A 19,983-nucleotide genomic window follows, 5' to 3' on the forward strand; every position below is an offset into this window, starting at 1 on the left:
TGTGCGGCTGTTTGAACAATCCCTTTTTCCTCACAGTAGTGTCAAGGGCAGACTTGTAACTGATACATCTGTTTTTTTTGGTGACCTTCATGATGATATACGCTGCAACACAAGAGAAAACTTAAATTGGAGAAAGAAACAGTTTGTTGTGTTACAAAACAAATACTGAATTAGGGCTTGTGGTTATTGGCAAGGTATATTAGTTGTCCTGTGGTTTTCCCCAGATCTGAGAGTTTATTTGGATAAAGCTCCACAGTTGATCAGTGGCTTCCTGGTTGAACACTAGAGACTGTCCACATCAGATAATACCTCTCCTGAGATTAGTCAAACTGTTAACTATTTTTCTTCTGTTGGATAATACATTCAGTACAAGTGCTTTCTTTCAATGTCACTCTTAATTTCTAGGTAAGAGTTTCTGTCTGTTCATGCTCTTTTATACTGACTGTGACTTTGTTTCAGTCAGTAATCATGGTCCGATCAGCACATAAAAGAGTAGGGAGTAGTAATGCAGTTGTTACTCCCTTATCTCTGTCTCTCTCTCCCATTCTGACTCGGACAAGGATCCCATCTTATCTGCAGCCTTTGAAGTAGCGGACATTTCACTAGCTTAAATTAGTCTGGGTCACTGTTCTTTTGGGGAGACATCATATGGTTTGGGTAGGGCACGTTTTGTGTCAACCTGACTGGTCTTTGTAGACTTCAAATAGTTTAGCCTAGTTTGTAATATGAATTTATTATATTGCTTTATCTGCTGTTCACCTGATTGTAGCACCAGGCAGGAGCAGCCCCAGTCAATCTAAAGCAAGACTTTACACCAACCATTTTCTAAATCTTCTCTCCTCTGAAAGACATGCCACAAGTACAGTAATGTTGTATCCAAAGCCATATGTTTTTTGTATGTGCAGCTGTAAAACAGCTGGATCCAACACACTCACTTGATTATGAAGGAGCTGTTGTTTACTGCTGTCTGTCAAGGTTTCTGGAGTGGACCAATACCGAATCTGGACTGGAGTGCGAAAATCTGTCTTGTCAGCACAGTTCTAGTGTAAAGGATAAAAATTAAAAAACATTTCAAATCTGTTTTTATTCACAATACATACACATACATAATACACACAATACATAGTACCCCTTTTCAATGAAAGGCAGTGAACAGATACACAGGAAACTTGTGTTATAAAATCAGCCTCTCCCTCTCATAAAACCCCTCCGTGTTTCAGAGCAACCAAGCGGCCTCCTCAGTTGACATTTCAGAGCATGCCCCACAGCGTAACTGCATCCAAAGCAGTGGAAGAATGAAAGAGCCACCACAAAAAAGAACATGGTCATTGTTGCCCATGCCAGTGCAGAAGGCTTAACTTTTGGTAAAAAAAAGTTATAATGGTACTCAGTTCTTTCCATTTAGGAGGGAAAACAGGAAGCAGCTCCTCCCTTCATTGCTGCAAAGCCCAAGGGTGGATGAGTGCGTCGGACAGCAGAAATGTGAAGAGCAGTGTGTGGAAGTGTGTGTTTGGTTCATAGGATATCCTCTTTGTTCTGCTGGAGTGAAGATGAGTCATTTCTAAAGAGATGCCCTCTGACCTTTACTCCTTGATGCTGTCATGCAAACAGACTTCCTTGTGTGTTTCCAGACAGATACTGCTTGGACTCATTAGTCAACAAAAACCACAGGATCCATTGTCCCATTATGCATGACTTTCCACAGCATGTGGATGGTAATGATTAGTGGCACAGCTGATAACAGCAAATTGATGCTGACATTTTGAGCTTCTCATAAAATTGCGATGAAAAGTGTACTTTCATTTCATTACAGGTTTATTTCACTGATAGAGACTTTTTCTGATTTCTTGTTTTTTTTAAGACAACTCTTACAGTAATTTTCTGTCTGATTGTCACTTTCTATTTTCTCTCCTTGCTTCCAATCATTTCCTGTCTAACTTTCCTGAACCTTTAACCTCTCTGCACCTGCCTGGCTAACTTGATCCTTCTTCCTGTACGTTGTGTCGCTTTTCTTGTTTGATCCTTGACCTTTGTGCCCCGTCGACGTCCGCACCGCGTCTCTTCCCCCTGTCTCTTGCTCTTTGCTCCTCTTCCCCCATTGCTTGCCATAGCACACTGGTTGGACTCTTCATATCTGGGGAACATACAGAGCCCAGTTGAACCAAACTACAGTAAGTCCTCAAGCACCTCTTTCATTTTCATGTTACGGTTTCTCTCCTCTCTTGTCTTTGGCACACTCTCCTGTCACCTGCTCCACTCAGTTATGCACTCTCATTTCCAAACACACTCAGATAACATTCCAAGGAAGACTCAACATGGGCATGCACTGTTCAAGTCTAGCGAGTCTCTTTTTCCAAGTGTCTTGCAGGCGTCTCCCAGTGTTTTCTTATGCCAGCTGATGGGATTGTTCCATCCAGTAATACTGTTCATCAGTTTGTCACACTCGAGTGACAGCACTTTATGGGATTTCCAGCTGAAAACATTGTTGTAAAGATATGTTTGAATTACACACAGTGTTCATCTCTTTAGACAGTCAGCACTTTAATTTAATTTGAAAAATAGCTTTTTGTAATTTCAACCTCATGCAGATGGCTCATCCCAATGATATGAACCAGCTGTTTCACATAACGAGTACACCATGAGCATAAAAAAGGGATTTTTTAAATACACAATAGTGGTTTTTGATGCGGACATTGCAAGCCGTGGGAGAGCACAACAGGGCAAGCTTAATAGTGAAGTCAGAAGTTATTCTCAAGACTTCCCCAAAGGTCAATGATTGGACTTGGAGACAGAGTTGTTTGGCTGGTCACCAGCAAAAGGTTTAAGTATCACAGGTCTTGTCTATACTAATTAAGCTAAGAAAGAAGCAGCTGGGATATAAATATATTACCCTAAGGGAGAGAGAAACATTTAGAAAGAGATGGAGATGTGAAAGAGGAAAAGCCAGCGCAAAGGAAAACATTTTTATTAGTTATTAAAGATTTTTGATAGGGTTGCAGAGGCAGTGTGGTTTGGGCCTTGTTCTTAAAGATTCCGGCTCTTCCTCATGCCCTCTCTAAATGGCTCGGGTGGTGCTGGGCCGATGCCGTGGGCTTGGGGGTTGTAGGTCAAGCCCAATGCGGCGAGGCTTTAAAGGCCAGACTGGGCTCACTGCTCAATCAAGTCTTTGTCTTCTGTATAGGCCTCTATGTGTTCAGAGGGGGCCCGTTGCACAAAGCAGCCACAGTTCTACTGAACAGTTTTAATAGCGAAATAAGTTTGTGACTTAAGAGTGTTGAATGCTCCCCCATTTTTTCATCCCACACGTCATGTCTGCACTCTGACAGTTTCATCACTCTTGATGGTAGCGATGCTTGACAAGGGGATTTCCCCCCGCGGGAAACCGTGAGTGATGCACAGGAGAATGGGCCTTGGAGTAAAAGAGCTGCTCGTTAGCAGTGGGGCACAACCCAGCACTCTAATCAAAGGATCTCAGGCGGCGGCAGTCCCACACTCGCCAGGCAGTTGCGTCAAAGCGGCAAGCTCAGAGAGAGTTGGGGCTACAAGCTGCTGTTGACCTGGCGGCGAGTACCCACTCAAGTGATTAGATTATATGCAGGTCAAATGAGGCGCTTTGATGACTAACTTTGATGTTGGCAGTCTTCTGGTTACACTTTCAGGCCTAACAATTATTCCTGTAAGTCTGACAGTAACAGCCTGCAAAGCAAGCACTCAGGCACCCTGCCAGGATGTGCTAAAGCCTGAAGTTCTGTTGTTACATGTTGTCCTCACTGCGTATTTTCATAGGCAGTGCTAAGTTTACTTTGTCAAAAATGATGCTTTTCCTCACCAGGAATGGGATGTCTTGTAGTGCTGTGTGTAAGGAAAGACAATTTAGCAGTGTTTAGAGAAGACAGCTGTTCAAATTAATTGTTTTGCACATATTTGGGCATGTATGTTTGTGACTAGATGCTCAGCAGATGCCTACCTAGAACATGACTCTTTGCTTTTGGCATGGCAAGTAGCATCAGACTGCAACAAACAGTACAAATATTGAATTCCTCCCTAAACTCACACTGCCAGTCTGAAATCAGAGGCTGGCAGGCCCGTCCTAACAAAGTGTTGGCAAGAGTATGAGAACGGGGCACCCTGCGGGCCTGGTTTATTTTAAGTTTCATGGGTTAAGCCTGTGGCAATGGAATTATAATAATACTGCTGACATTTTGGCTGATAATGAGTTACTCATACAGCTTATCATTATGTTTAAGACAGGTAATTATAAATATAATCTGACAATGTTTTAAAGTCTTTACCGGAGTGGAAACATTGATTAGTTGAATTCATAAATTTTGTGTCTATGGAAGATTGGGATGCTCAAAACATAAACACAACAGTGAAAACAGTTGTTCCTTTAAAATGCCGAGCTTTTAAGATGTGGAATTGAAAATGGCACTGTCATGCAAGATGTTGTGTGCCATCGAAAGTACCACTGTTGTGTGAACCTTCCATTCCATTATTTTGAATGGCGTTAATGTACAAAACACTGGAGTTTGTGTCCAAGGTGTTAAAATAAATCAACATGACATCATGATGCATGGGATAAAAACAATTTTTTATGGTCTGTCCTAACCCACATACAACATGTGGCAGATATGTGAGGGTCTCTTTGTAATAGATGCAATATGCGGGCTAGAATTATATATTTATACTAGAGTGATTAGAGGGTCAGGTACAGTGTTGCATTTTTTGGGGTTCAGTGCCTTAATAAAGGACAGAGACAATGGACACAACAGATGAAGTAGAAAAAAAATCAGGATTGCATTGATGGGATTACCCCATTTGACCTGGCACACCAAACCGTTTAAAATAAAGGCTACTAATTGCAGCTTCTGTATGATTCATGAATACGGAGTGCTTTACATTCAACCAGTTGACCTATATGTTTAATGACCAGTCAGACCAGTTAACGTAGCCTCTCTGTGTAAAACATTGATTTAATCCCTGCCCCAGCCCCCTTAGCTGCTCTGCTGCCTACCTGATGTGTTTGACTTGGTACATGTAGGTGGAATGTAAAGCCCCACTTTCACAATCATTCATCTGCTGGCACAATAGTGATGCTGACTCAAACTCCCACTTGCAACAACTCTCTAATATCATCAGAGTTCAATCAAGAAATCTGGTGCAAACTTGTGGGCCTGCTATTTTGGTTTATATCCACATACTGTGTATTTAAATGGTTGCATTGATTAGGTTTCAAACAGTGTACTCAGTCTTATCTTTGCAACAAAGTGGCTTTATCAACATCTGTCTGCCACTATTTGTGAATATTTTGGAAATGTGTCTCCATGTCCATGACCCACAGAAACACACATACAGAGAGAAAGACATGCCTTGATACTGTAATTTCATGGTTATATTTGAGCATATGGGCGAGAGCGTGCCTGTGTCAGCATGCGCCTCTTGTTCGGTGTGCAACGCTGCAGTGGTCAGTTTCAGCACAGACCTGACCACAATTGAGATATGGAAATAGATGCTATAATTTGTATGCGGCTCTTATTTAAGCCACAGTCATGCTCTTCAGTTTTTACTTTCTGAAACATTTAACCAAAGGCTTTCCTAAGGGAAATAATTCCCACACAGTATCGCATATCACATTATCTTTAATAAATTTAACAGCTTGAATCTGGCTGGTAATATCCAAGCCCGGCAACAGATGGACATTAAATGCTGTGCCTGTGGTTGTTGTCTGTTATTGTGTGGTTTAGCTGACAGATTCTCCCCCCTCACTGTGTTTCAAGTTTATTACAGAGCTCTCGTCAACTTCACTGACTCCCTGGTGTACAGCCCTGAGCTCGAGGACATCTACTCAACAGCCTTTAATGAGATCTCTGAAGCAGTGGTGGACACGGTATGTCCTATTCTCATAGGATAAACTCTACTGAATAGTAGTCATGTACAGTACATCAAGGCTACCTTATATGGTTCAGTCATGGTATTTATGACTTTGCCCGATTTAAGTCTGGTGGCCTTATTTCTGAATATAAGGTACAGATTTGTAGATTTCAACTCAACCGAGTCTGGTTTTTCCTCCACAGCTGGAGTCCGACTACAACAGGATTCCCGGTGTCCAGACAGTCAGCGTGGTCCTCATTAAGTAAGAACACATATCCTTTAAATCACGTTTTGTGAGACCTGAAGTAGATACCCTGCAGCTGTGTGCTGCTGCTGCCTGGGTGTCCTACTGTGGCCAGGTGATATTTCTTTCCCTTTTTCCAAGCTGCACAAGGCCAACAGTGTAGGCCTGTAGTCAGTAATTCGTCAGCAGTGAGTAATTTCTCTAAGGGACATCCAAAGAGAAACCTTACCTCTAAAAAGCTTTCCTGTTTAACCATCTGTGCTTTGCACTCCACACAGACTGTATCCTTACCAGGCCATTCTTGCTCTTTGCAGGAAGATGATAAGAGAGGATGGCGTTGATGTATTTGTGGAGTTGGACGTGGGTTCTGACTACAACAGCGATGATGAACAGATCCGCAATGTGTTGTACAACGTTGTGAAGGAGGGAGCCATTGCCTCTTACATCACATCAGTCCAGGGCTTTCAGTTCAGGCGGCTTGGGGAAGGTAAGAACAAGAGGAACACTACTTACTGCAGCCGCAAAGTGACTGACTGATACACAAGAGTTTGCTCTAAGTTTACAGCAAATTAAGGTCCACCCGAGCGGTAGGCAGTGTCCTTAACATTTCCCTCTGGTTTCTAGCACAACCTCTGCCTCCAGTGGAGCCTATAGCAGTGCCAGGTTTGTACTGTACCATGCCCTCTGCATGGTGGCTGAGCCGACTGTACTATAGAAACTGTAGGATGACTGTAGTGCCTTTAGAAAGAACAGTCGAGCATTTCCTTCCTTATGCTGTTGAAATTTGACCTTGACCTTTACTTTGACATGGTCATGTGGTCTAAGGAATGTTTTGCATGAAAGCACCAATGTAAAGTAGACTTCTGAGTATGTTCCTTAAAGTCCAGTAGCACACAGTGAATAAGAAGGACCTTTGCATGGCATGAGTTTGATTAGGAATGCTGCTGTTCACCGCAATCTCAACCAGCTTTTGATTTATGCAAATTCCCACAACTCCGTGCACAGGCATGGCAACTGATAGGATAGAGTAATGGTAACTTGTTTTTACTCAGATGATAGGCTCCCCATCTATCTATCTAGTCCGTCTGTGTCTGTCTGTCTGTCTGTCTGTCTTGTCTTGTCTATGTGTTTAATCTAGTCTGTGTGTATTAAATCTAGTCTGTTGAGTTTAATTTGTCTTGTCTAGTCCCATGTGTCAAATCTAGTCTGTGTCTAGTCTGGTCTGTCGAGTTTAGTCTGTGTGTCTAGTCTAGTCTGTCGAGTTTAGTCTTTGTGTCTTGTCTAGCTCTCTATGTCTTAATTTAGTCTGTGTGTCTAGTCTGTCTAGTTTAGTTGATGTGCATATCCATTTATATGCCAGGTTATGTTAAATTCTTCTTGAGTATCTCAAAGATCACCCCTATGACAGTGTTTACAACATGCCTGAGTGACACTTGCTGTAGTAATCTAATGGTTTAGGGACCCATTGTTTCACCTCACTTTGTTTTATTTGTGCTGTGATGTGACATTAATGTAGCGTATTGGCCGTACTGTAGCCCTGGCCTGCATGCCTTTGATCCTTCAACACCAACACCTCATCTTTCCCTCTGCATCTTTCTTAGTAACCCCCAGCATCAGACCCTGCATGGCAGATGAGCACAGGTGTGGTGATGGGACATGTATCCTGATGGAATACCTGTGTGACAACAGACCAGACTGCAGAGACATGAGTGATGAGACCAATTGTGGTGAGTGGCTTCAGCTAGCAGCCAGCAAGTAGCGAATTTAGCATGGAATGCTGGCTGGACGTGAGATAAATATATTCATTTACGGTAACAGCTCTAAGTAACCACTTTGAACGTTTGCTAAGTTTAATCAGAGATTTGTTTTAGACATAAAACAGCCACCCCCTCCAATCTCCACAACCCCTCCCACCTCAACCTCCACCGTCAAGAAGCCCCCGCGGCCCCCTAGCCCACCAGGACCCTGCAGAGCGGATCAAGCCACATGCCAGAGTGGAGAGTGTATCCCTCGAGACTACATCTGTGATGGAGAGAGGGACTGCTCAGACGGAAGCGACGAGTTCAGATGTGGTAAGCAACACAGTCTTCTACACGTGCACACTCTCAGACAACAACATACACTCACACAATTATTCTATATGTTTTCACAGGTACCCCATCTCCTTGTGAACCCAACGAGTTCAAGTGTAAAAATGGTCGCTGTGCCCTCAAGCTTTGGCGTTGTGATGGAGACAACGACTGTGAGGATAACTCAGATGAAACAGACTGCCGTAAGTCTTTTTCTTTTGTGGGTCACTAAAATTCTTGCCTTGAAGGCATAGGTCAGCATTTTGGAAAATATGCTTATTCGCTTTCTTTCAGAGAGCTAGTTGAAAAGGTCAATACCATTCTCATATCTGACCGTTAAATTTTAAGCTACTGCCAGGACACATTTACCTTAGCTTAGCATTAAGACTGTAAGCAGGGGGAAACGGCTGCTTCTTGCTATAGAATAGTTCCAGCACATAATATCCATAAAACCTCATAAAACCTCAACTTGTGAAATGACATGAGGTCGTATTTAGTGGGTTTAGAAGTGCTGGGAGGTGGATTCTATTTCTTTTGGACAGAGTTAGAGTAGCTTTTTGACCCTGCTTTGAGTTTTTATGCTAAGATAAGCTAATGAACTACTTACTATAGCTTCATATTTAGTGTATAGATCTAAGAGTCACATAAATCTTCTCATCTAACTCTCAACCTTAAATTGACGCTACTGTTTACAGGTGATTAAAAGTTGCAGTAAATCTCTATTTTTGTCATAACTACAGCCACCAAGGGTCCTGGTGACAGGTGTGCTCCTGAGCAGTTTGAATGCCTGAGCGATCGCACCTGCATCCCAGCCAGTTACCAGTGTGATGAAGAGCCAGACTGCCCTGACCGCTCTGATGAGTATGGCTGCAGTAAGTCTCACACCAGCAACTTTCTACAGCATTCACTTAACATCTTACTCTCTCCCTGATGCACATTTCACTCTCTGACTTTTTACACTGTGTGCTTCTTCGCCTCTCATCTATAGTCACCCTCTGAGTTCCTTTGTACACTATGACTAATTTGCTGTGAACCAGGCCCTTTTCACACATGTGATGACTGAGACACAGAGCCTTTTGTGAACCATTCCATTCCTGAGAACTGAAAGGGAATTGTCCATCCATAGCAGAGAATTTTGTTTCCTCCGACTTTCAGGCAGTTATGGGCTTCACTGGATCACAAACTTCCAGTCACATGCCAGTGTTTTTGTGCATGTGTATTTATTATGTGTTCTTATCTTCTTGACACTTTATAGCCCCTCCCTCTGTTACAAGCCCGCCAGAAGAGTCTGTGCAGGCAGCACGGGGGGCGACGGTGACGTTCACCTGTCAGGCTGTTGGAGTGCCAACACCTATCATCACCTGGAGACTCAACTGGGGACACATTCCTGTCAGCGGCAGGTGGGTTTGATGACAAATTCTCCACCCGCTGGCTTTTTATCATCTGTGCTGTAATTAAAACTAACTTGCAAACTAAACTAACTCAATTTGACAACATTATAGGGTATTCAGAGTTTATGGAAAGTGCTGTCCAAATTATTTTTAATATCTTTAGAAATGATGTGCTCTGAATGTTGAAAATCTATTTTTGTTGATGCTACTTTGAAAAAAGAAGCATCATCAGAAAAAGTGTTGTACTGTTTTGGCAAGCTGTCTCAAACAAAACATCTTCATCTGGTGAAAGCCAATTTTGCCCAATTTATCAGCAGCAGACCATAAAGATTTGAAAATGACTTCTCTACACTCTTCTCACCTGACATACGATATGATGAGTGTAACTGTTGACAGCCCCCACAAAGCCCTGCTGAGTCATAATTGTATTTAGACCTGTGATTTTAATTACTGAGATATTTGTGGTGTGCTCCAACTCCAAACGTTGCTGTTTCAGAATGTGCATTCTGGGTGTGGCCTGCTGTGTGCGTGGTTAGGCAATTGGAGTTGAAGTTTATGGATCGTGTTACAATTTTTTTTGCAGACTGGTCTGTGTCATAGTTAACTTAGATTCTCCCAAGTTTATTATTCTAAAAGTGATCAATTGTGCTGTTTTTGTTATGTTTTGCAGGATCTCCATGACCAGCGAGAACGGCCGTGGCACCCTGACCATTCGTGATGTGAAGGAGGCGGATCAGGGGGCGTACACCTGTGAGGCCATCAATGCTAAAGGCCTGGTGTTTGGTATCCCCGACGGAGTGCTAACACTGGCATCCAATCCAAATCCAAGTACTGTCACTTCACTTTTACCGTGGCTTCAGACACTATAATTTTTACAACAAACTACCCATGAATTCTAGTTACAGTCAGAGTATAAATTGACTTGTTCTCTGTAGGCAACTGTCCTGGTGGTCACTTTAGTGTGGAAGGCCGCTGTGTGTCCTGCTTCTGTGCGGGAATCACCAAGAACTGCAAGGGAACTGGTCGCTACCGGAACCAGATAAGCCTGCGTTTCACTGATGAAGAAGACTTCAAAGGCAATAAAGCCACTGCTGCTTATGCTAACAGATCTGATACACTCAAATCAATTGAAATACATTTAAATGTTGGTGTAGTCCTAACATTTATTCTTACTTCCAGGGGTGAATGTCACCTACCCCTCCAGGCCAGGCACTCCTCCTCTCTCTTCCACTCAGCTCATCATTAACCCTGAGATGGAAGAGTTCCAGCTTGTCGACCTGTCGCGCCGTTTCCTCAACCTTGACTCATTCTGGACCTTGCCTCGCCAGTTTTTGGGCAACAAAGTAAAGAGTAAAATTATTCAGAGTTTTTTTTACTTGACTAATTATCACATTTAAGCATGAAAATAATTTAATTTACTTTTAGATTGACTCCTATGGAGGATCCCTGAAGTACAAGGTGCGGTACACACTGGCCCGCGGTCTGTCTGAGGTTGTGGAGAAGCCAGATGTGATGCTGGTTGGAAATGGACGCAGGCTTGTGTACCGCAGAGGCAACCCCACCCCTGCCAAAGATGTCATCCAGAAGGAGGTCAAATTCACGGAAGTAGGTCTTTGGTTAAGAAAAGTTATTCTAACAAAAACAAGAGCTGAATCTGCACAATCCCCTGGAATATTGGTTCTTTAAAAAATGTTTGCTGTATAATATAAAAATCAAGCGCTTTACATCCCCTATCAAAATGAATGAAATAGATTGGATGTAAATGTACACAGTTCAGTGAACTACTTCTTATTGTTCTAGGATAACTGGCAGCACTCCAGTGGCCGCCCTGTGAGCCGAGAGGAGCTGATGATGACGCTGGCCAACCTGGACAGCATCAGCATCCGCACTGTCTACGACAACCACATGGTCAGCGTGGCCCTCAGTGATATTGTCATGGATACCACCACTGTGGAGTTCAGCACTCTGGGTCATGCAAAGAATGTTGAAGAGTGCAGGTAAGACATAAAAAGATTTGAAGATTTTGGCTTAATACTGTGTGGTCAAGTGAGATGGGAGATCTTTAAAAGCCGTCAGTCAGCAGTCTGCAATTAAAGCAACCTGTTTGGATGTGTCCAGTGTGCCCATATATAGAGTGAAATGTGCTGCACTATGATACAGCAAAATTTATATATGCAGTGACTGCTTCTGAAACTATTTATTTTGAGGGATAGCTTGTTGGCCATACCCCAAAATCTTGTTTCTGACCAATGACCTTTCTCTCTGTTTGTGTTATTGTCCGTATCTCCAACCTAAACTATCTAATAAAAGGCAAACATGCCCAAAAAAATAAAAATGTATTTTGACTGTGCTGTTTTATTTACAACATTAGGAAAGATTGCAATTTGTGGTGTTGTAATTTGAGCTATGTTATCGAAACAGTTGATTGAAACCCCTGCTTGACTCATACTTATCATTCCCAGATGTCCTCCTGGATATTCGGGCCTATCCTGTGAGATGTGTTCCTCTGGTTTCGAGCGTGTGCCTGGTGGCTCCTATCTTGGCACCTGTGCTGGTTGTAATTGTAATGGACATGCCAGCGCCTGTGATCCAATCAGCGGACACTGTCTGGTAATGGCTAACTAAAAAGCTAACCTTTTTTGGCAAGAATAGCAGTCACTTTGTAATTTGATGATAATCACTTCCTTACTGTAAAACAAAGTAACACACAAGAGTTTAGCTTGCTGATCATAACAGACATTTGTCTGCTTAAAGGAAATACTTGTATTCGCGTTCTTGCCAAGAGTTAGTTGAGAATATCTAACTACTTGAGTATCTACGCTAGATATGAAGCCAGCAGGCGATTATCTTAGCTTAGAATAAAGACTGGGGAAACAACTAGTTTGTAAAAAAAAACAACTTGTGCTTTGAGAACAGATTAAACAAATGAGATATTATGTTTTAATTAGTTCACTTTAGAGGTATGGTTGGTGGATTTTCAAAGGCTAGCTGTTTCCCCTTTCTTCCAGTATTTATGCAAAGCTAATCAACTCCTGGCTTATATATCATATTTACAGACACAAAAGTGATATTGATCTTCTCATGTAATTCTCAGCAAGAAAATTAATACGTGTATTTCCCAAATAGTCAAACTACTACTTTTAAACTATTTTAAGTGGCATCCATGCTAGAGAATTACCAGTGTGTTCTCCCTGCCACAGAGCTGCCAGCACAACACAGAGGGCCCTCAGTGTGACAAGTGTCGCTCAGGCTACTTTGGTGACCCCAGCCGAGGTCGCTCCGATGACTGCAAGCCCTGCCCCTGCCCGTACTATGAGACCTCACGGCGGTAAGGTCACAGACCCACCCAGACCACACACACACATCTACTGTACTAATAGGGGCAGACACATACACGCCCACATACCACACACAGTGGGAAAACGATGAGCTGTTTTGCCCTGCGGTTTTTTAATCCCAAAAGATGAGCTCATTCAGATATTTGAGCACTGGTTTATTCATTCAACATGCTACTCATTAACCCACTGTTGTACATTTTAATCTATGGCTTTTTTGTTGGTCTTTGTAGGTTTTCTGACACCTGCTTCCTAGATGTTGACCAACAGCCAACATGTGATGCCTGCAGGCCCGGCTACACAGGAAGACGCTGTGAAAAGTGAGGAAACTGATACCGTTATTTGTGCCTTTGAGTTAAAATAGTTTGGATATGGCAGTAACATAATTGATAAAAAAAGGTATAAATTTTTTTAATGATTAATGTCATATTTATCATCAATTATCTCTTGTATTTTTATTGTATTTCAGGTGTGCTTCTGGTTACCAGGGTAACCCCCTTTTGCCTAATGGAAAATGTGTTCCTCACCGTGAGTATACATTCAACACTTGCACCGACATTTTTTAAATTCTCATTTTTGGGCATGAAATCGACAGAAGCTGCACCTGGATTGTTTTACCTGTTATGGTCCTCATTCATCCACCGACATTACTGCAAGGAGGTCTTAACCCTGTGTAATGATTACCATGGGGTTTCCCCTGGTGTTACAGTAGGCAAGAGTATATAGTCATGGCTCAGGTATGCAGAATGGCTGGAACACTCCCGGGTGCACTTTCCTGCAAATATGTCATCTTCTTTCCACTGCTCTCTCCCTGCAGAAAGCTCCACGTGTGATAACAGAGGAGCTATCAGCTCCAATAGCAGACCATGCAGCTGCAAGGTAAGCAGTATAGTAAACTGGTGAATTTGTGAAATCTGTTTTTAATTTGTAGTTTGTGAGGCTGACGTGTCTTAGTGTTTTATTCTCCACAAGCAGATGGATTACATATGTGCTTGTGTTTGTTTCTGTGTGTATGTACAGAACAATGTGGCAGGCGCTCTTTGTGATGAGTGTAAGCCAGGGTTCTTCCACCTGTCACAGGCTAACCCTGAGGGCTGTCTACGTTGTTTCTGTATGGGCGTCACTAAACAGTGCGCCAGCTCCACTTGGAAGAGACATCAGGTACTTTGCCAAGCTACCAATGGTAAAGGGAGGGGTGAATATTTTTGGTATCAATGTTTGACTCACTGTTTGTGCAGTCATGCTGTATCAGCAAGTCCTTTCAGATGCTAAATGGTGAGATGCAATGTGCAAACAGTGATTGCGCTCAAGTGTGAGCATGTGTAAATCTTAGTTCATATCTCATTCAGACAAATTGTTTGTGTCTCTCAGGTGCGAGGAGGGGTGAACGGGCAGCTCTTCACCCTCTCTAACAGCGCCAACACTAAAACTATCTCTGAAGGCATCTCCCAGAAGGGCTCCTCAGAAGTTGTCTACCGCTCCTTCTCCAGTGTCCCCAACGACATCTACTACTGGGTGCTGCCTGAGAGCTTCAGAGGAGATAAGGTAGGGAAAAACAACAAAGTAGAGAGCAGGCTAGGGAGAGGAGAGGAAACAACTGTGAAGTGTTAGTCAAGCTAGATTTCTCTGCCCTTTCTGTCACACTGAGTCATGCCTTAACATGTTGTCAGGTGAAAAAGCTGCACTTATCCACACAGCTAGCCTCCTTTGAACCTTTGGCTTGAATTCACATTGAATCCCAACGTGGGTGTCTTATGACTTCCCCCACAGTATCATAAGGGTGAAATACCTTTCCACTATTCAGTTTTGTTAAGATGAGCTTCTCCATGTTGCTACCAGGTGACGGCCTATGGTGGGGAGCTTCGCTACACAGTGAGCTTTGAACCGTTTCAGCGCTCACTGGTGATTGACGGTCAGCCAGATGTGGTTCTCCAGGGCAATGGCATCTTCCTGGAACACTACTCTGAGACCAAGCCTCTCCCACGTATCCCTCAAACTGTCACTGTGACCTTCAGAGAGGTGTGTTTCATTGTTCAAAGGGAATAATCATTTAGCTGAATCCAAATCATTACACAATGTTAGTAGACTAACTTTCTCTTTTCTCCGTTCTACATGCCTCTGGCTAATAGTCTGCATGGCGTCGCGCTGATGGGCAGCCGTGCACTCGTGAGCACCTGCTAATGGCTCTGGCTGACATTACTGTCTTCATGATCAGGGCCACCTACGCAGCCAACATGGTTGAGAGCAGGTACGGTGGGAGGTTCCTCTGACACTGGACAGCACAGACATCAAAATTAATCCAAGAGCATTATAGTTAATGGTAACTATAAAGTGCATTGTTAATTGTGTGTTTTTTGTGTTAAATAGTGTCTCAGACATCAGGATGGACATTGCTGATCCTCAAGCCACTGGTAATGAACGTGCTATGGAGGTGGAAGAGTGTGCCTGCCCTCAGGGATACAGAGGACCTTCTTGCCAGGTATGCATGCATATTTCAGAGAAGTAGTTAAGTTTAATTTAACAAAAGAAAACCTTAACTGAAGTTCCACTCACTAACTTTTTTTGCATTTATCTGCATTTCCCAGTTGTTGTGGACATGGCTTATTTGTCATCACGCAACGTATGGTAGGATCAAAATTGAGCCATGTCCATGACATTTGAGCAAACTCAATATGCTGACTCAAACAAATTGAAGTAATTGAAGATGAACTTTCATGCTCTAGATTAGTAAATTTGATTTGGTTTCATTTGAAAAATTAAAGAAAATTAAGGCAATCACAGCTATGCCTAAACTTGTTAAGAATAGCATAGTAAAGTCTGTTTTTTCCATTACAGTCCTTGATAATAATTGCAGTCTGTCTCCCTGCTGCAGTGGAACAAAGACATATTCCTCTTTGTCATCACTTGTTTCTCACCTGAGGTGTTTTTCCATGTTGTTGCAGGAGTGTGATGAAGGTTACACTCGGACCAGCTCTGGCCTTTACCTGGGCACTTGTGAGAGGTGCGACTGCAATGGTCACGCCAGCAGCTGTGACCCGGAGAGCGGCAGGTGTCTGGTAGGTTTTATGCCATTCTTCTTCTCTGTCAGTTCTTTGCCAATGTTGAACATACTTTGATCTCTGCAGTGGAATGCACTAATGGTTTCTTGGCGAATCTCAACATGTGGAAACACACTGTCACTCGCAAGTACTGTATATTCAACTGTTCTGTGGATCTCACCTCTTCTTTATTTGTGTATCCTGGCCAAAAGCAATGTCTCCATAACACTGCCGGGCCGAGGTGTGAACGCTGTCAGTCTGGTTTCTATGGAAACCCTTTAACAGGCGATGCTCAGGCCTGCCAGCCCTGCCCCTGTCCTGGAACCGCTTCCAGCAACCAGTGAGTTCATGTCTTAAAGTCTTTTAAACTTGTGTCAGTTTTATTCAGTTGGTGTAAATTACTTTTAACTATTCTGTTTAATGCTACATTAGGCAAAGTAAACTGTGCAATGCAGAATCTGATACCATATATATTTTAAATGGCCATAATAACCAGAGATCAATCTGTATATGAAACAACATGTTTAATTCCATAAAGATCATCCTCATGGTGTGTGTGGCCCCCCTTTGGCACAGATTCTCCCCGACCTGTTATCTGGAGTCTGATGGTCAGCCGACTTGTGACAACTGTCCACAGGGATACACTGGCCGACGCTGTGAAAGGTAAGCCAACCTTCTTCTCTTTTCTTTTCCTCCCTGTCTTCCTGTCATGGTCCTCTGGATCCTGCTCAGTGTTTGGGGGATACTGGGCGGGCCGGCAGCAAGGTTAGCAGGGGCTGGCAGTAGCACCAACTGAATTCATTCACAGGAAACAGATGTAAGCATGTCTGTGGTTTGCATCGCTGGTTTTTTCCCAGCAGTTGTGATTGAGTGGTGTCAGTGGAGGGATGGGAGATGCAAAGCTGTGCCACCCATTCTGATGTACCTGTGAAGTTTTGCGATATGTCCTGTTTTGTTGGTGGATATTGTTTTCTTGGATTTATTGATTTGCAAAATGTAAGGTCATTTCTGTTGTGATATATGTATCTTAGTGGAAAAGGGTCCTTTGGTGGTACTGAGAATGTCAACACTCAGATTTTATTGTTCATGGAAAAGAAATGATCCAAAGGAGAAATAACATTGCTGTATGTCCTGAGGAAACCTTAAGCTTAGTTGGCTTTAGATCTTACTTCGCTTTCTTCTGTCCTTTACCTCCAAAAGCATTCTCAGAGGTTGCTTTCTGCTTCAGCTTTGTGCTTAGCTGGTAGCGACATTTTAAGGTGTTGGTTTATGTGATCTCTGTGTGTGCACAGACCAAATGTATTTTCTTGGTCTCAACAACATAAATGTAGATGTGGCATTTATGAGGACTCCTGTCTGGCCAATCGATCTTTGTTGCTCTGAGGGCAAAGATGATGAGGTGACTTGGGTGTAAGACGAAACGTAAATACAGTATAATTTATTATTTGAACGTCTCTGTCTGCATCATACATGATTCTACTGTTTTGACATTAAGAGAAGAGATGCCGTCTGCAGACAGTTGTGGGGATCCCTTCCTGGAGAAGCAGATAGAGGGCCTCCTACCTGTGGGATGTGGAGCTGAAGCAGTGTTCAATTTCAGCTGGGAGAATGACATAGTACTGTATGGCAGTGGAAATGATGATGGTGATGATGACGATGATGATGACGATGAAATTGACTACCAGTTACCTACTACTATAGGAACAATCATCATTCCTACTAGGACGTTACTGTCTACTGCAGCTCAACGTACTATCCATTCCACTGCAGTAGCTGGGATGGGCATTGTCACCCCTAACAGATCAGCACCCAGACTCCCACCAAGGTTCACACCCAGGCCAGAGACAAGACACTCCAGCTTACAGCACTTACTCCGGATTCACCTGAATACCTTTAACAAGCGCCTGAGCATGCTGGAACAAAACACACTTGATATTAAGGAGAGCATTCATAGTATAGAGGACCAGCAGAGTCATCTCAGCTCCCAGCTGATGGAGCTCCTCACTATCCAGTCAGCTAGGGAAAAGAACAAGAAGATTAGCAAGTTGGAGAAGAGCCACACAGACATTGAGGACCGTCTGAACAGACTGGAGGGAAGGCTGGAGATCCTAATTGACGGCTTCACTGCCCTGGCTCAGGAGATGAACAAGATGAAACGTGCCAGACACACTTCCCATTCGGTGCAAGAAAAGAGGGCTCTGCCTTCACTCGCCACAGTCCTCGCAGTCCCGTTGTACTCAACACCTCAGCCTCCAGTCAGAATTGTACCTACTGAAACACCATTCAACAGAAGAGCCACAGTGCCAAAAAGCATACCTACCCCAGGCCTGCCCTTGAACAAACCCACTTCTGCTCCTCGGAGAGAGAAAAAAGTCAAATCAGCAGCCACCACTACACCAGTAAAAAACATTACACAGCTCCAATTAGTCACTAGGTCATCCAAAAGTCAAGACTCAACAAGGTCAACGATCAAGATGAAGACCACCCTGATGAAACCTAGGACTACTTCTAAATCTCAAGCTACTGTGAAGCCTGAAACAAAAAGGCCAGAAAGTAGGAGCAGAAGTTCCGCTGTGACAGCTGTTTCACAGCAAAGCAAAACAAAACCAAAGCAAGTTCAAAAAGAAATTGCAATCACTAAATTTCAACTAGAGCCACCATCTCACAAATCAAAGTCTGCAAAGCCTGACCAGGCTAATAAAAAGGATTCTGCATTACCTGTCAAAAACAAGGGACTTAACAAGGTATTAAGATCAGATGCACCAGTTCCAAAGGTTCAGAAGGGTGGTCAGTCTTCAGATGGCCATTCAAAGAAATCCTCAAAGTCACACAAGGGTAAATTTAACCAAAATGAGAAAAAGACGGAGCGCAACACATATAAGGTCTCTCAGAAAACAAAGAGTTCTGCAAACACAGCCACAACCACAACAGCAAAGAAGTCTAATACAACTTTAAAAAGGACAATGACTCCTATTAAAACCAAGACTACTACTGTGAAGAATAAGTCTAACACAACAGTGAGAAGGAAGTCAACTCCCCTTAAAACTAAGGCTACCACTGTGAAGAAAATAACTAAAAATCCCCAGCAGAAAAAGAAGACAAACCGTCATTCTGGTGTTTTGGACCTACTGCGGCTCTTGAAAGGAGATCACACATCTGAAAAGAAGAAAAACAATCAAGAGGGCTCTCTTCATGTTGTCTTGGGAAGGCTGGCCATTCCTATCAAAATTATCCCTGATGACTAGGGAATAATCTTCTGTTTCAATTAGGGCTGGGCAATAAAACAACAGTGATAATTATCGCGATATGATTTTCCTCAGTAACAATATAGCAAATGTACAATAAATGTTTGATTTAATTCATTTGAATCACAAGCGAATTAGTACTTAATTTTTTGATTAAGATATTTATTTTGTCGAGGAAAAATTTAACTCATGCATATTTAAAAAAAAAGATTTTATCATAATTGTTTTGAATGTTCTACTTTTTTTGTTAACTGTTTGGCAAATGTTTGGCATTTTCTGACCATAAAAAAAATGGTTTAAAACCACAATTAACCATCTGGTTTCTTCAATTTCCACTCAATATCAATAATCCACCTTTAAACTTGAAAAGAAATAATGATAACATTTATTGTTATAATTATCTATGAAATTTTTGCCCAGCCCTATTTTCAGTATTGTTTCCCATTGTTTCAATTTCTAGGCTCTTATCCTGATATTTATGTCCGTTACTAAAATCACATCAGTGGAACTTTATGAAGGGAGTGATTTAATGACACTGTGTTAATTTAGAGGGATTGTCAGTGTTCAATCCAATTCTAATGTGGTGTTATGATTTTGATAGTAATGGCTTTTAAGGTGTATTTTATTAGAGTCGGAACTATTGCACAGCATACTGCTATGAAGACATAGCTTAGCATTAGTACCACTTATGTGTATACATTTGTCCATTGTGTTATGCTCAGACTACCTCAAGTATCACCACGAGCACCAACCCTTTTTAGGACATTTTGAAAACCTCATGCCTATCATT

General features: G+C 42.5%; 1 protein-coding gene across 7 annotated transcripts in view; it reads left to right on the forward strand.

The window, feature by feature from the left end:
* The window catches only part of LOC123975176 (basement membrane-specific heparan sulfate proteoglycan core protein-like), a gene marked incomplete at its 3' end in the record, with an annotated part of 647,231 nt that overhangs the window by 592,623 nt on the left and 34,625 nt on the right, over positions 1-19,983 (forward strand). For 6 of the 7 annotated variants that reach the window (XM_046056411.1, XM_046056415.1, XM_046056416.1 and 3 more), the window contains 27 exon segments: positions 5,778-5,887; positions 6,075-6,133; positions 6,430-6,602; positions 6,740-6,778; positions 7,717-7,842; positions 7,987-8,187; positions 8,268-8,387; positions 8,925-9,056; positions 9,440-9,584; positions 10,246-10,403; positions 10,511-10,651; positions 10,755-10,918; positions 11,001-11,180; positions 11,376-11,572; positions 12,038-12,185; positions 12,776-12,903; positions 13,144-13,230; positions 13,380-13,438; positions 13,728-13,789; positions 13,931-14,071; positions 14,282-14,455; positions 14,750-14,929; positions 15,040-15,158; positions 15,278-15,389; positions 15,853-15,966; positions 16,161-16,288; positions 16,525-16,611. In XM_046056411.1, the coding sequence (XP_045912367.1) occupies positions 5,778-5,887; positions 6,075-6,133; positions 6,430-6,602; positions 6,740-6,778; positions 7,717-7,842; positions 7,987-8,187; positions 8,268-8,387; positions 8,925-9,056; positions 9,440-9,584; positions 10,246-10,403; positions 10,511-10,651; positions 10,755-10,918; positions 11,001-11,180; positions 11,376-11,572; positions 12,038-12,185; positions 12,776-12,903; positions 13,144-13,230; positions 13,380-13,438; positions 13,728-13,789; positions 13,931-14,071; positions 14,282-14,455; positions 14,750-14,929; positions 15,040-15,158; positions 15,278-15,389; positions 15,853-15,966; positions 16,161-16,288; positions 16,525-16,611 (3,484 nt within the window). 7 annotated transcript variants of the gene reach the window in all.

Source organism: Micropterus dolomieu, linkage group LG08 (assembly GCF_021292245.1).
Source record: "Micropterus dolomieu isolate WLL.071019.BEF.003 ecotype Adirondacks linkage group LG08, ASM2129224v1, whole genome shotgun sequence".
Classification (NCBI taxonomy): domain Eukaryota; kingdom Metazoa; phylum Chordata; class Actinopteri; order Centrarchiformes; family Centrarchidae; genus Micropterus; species Micropterus dolomieu.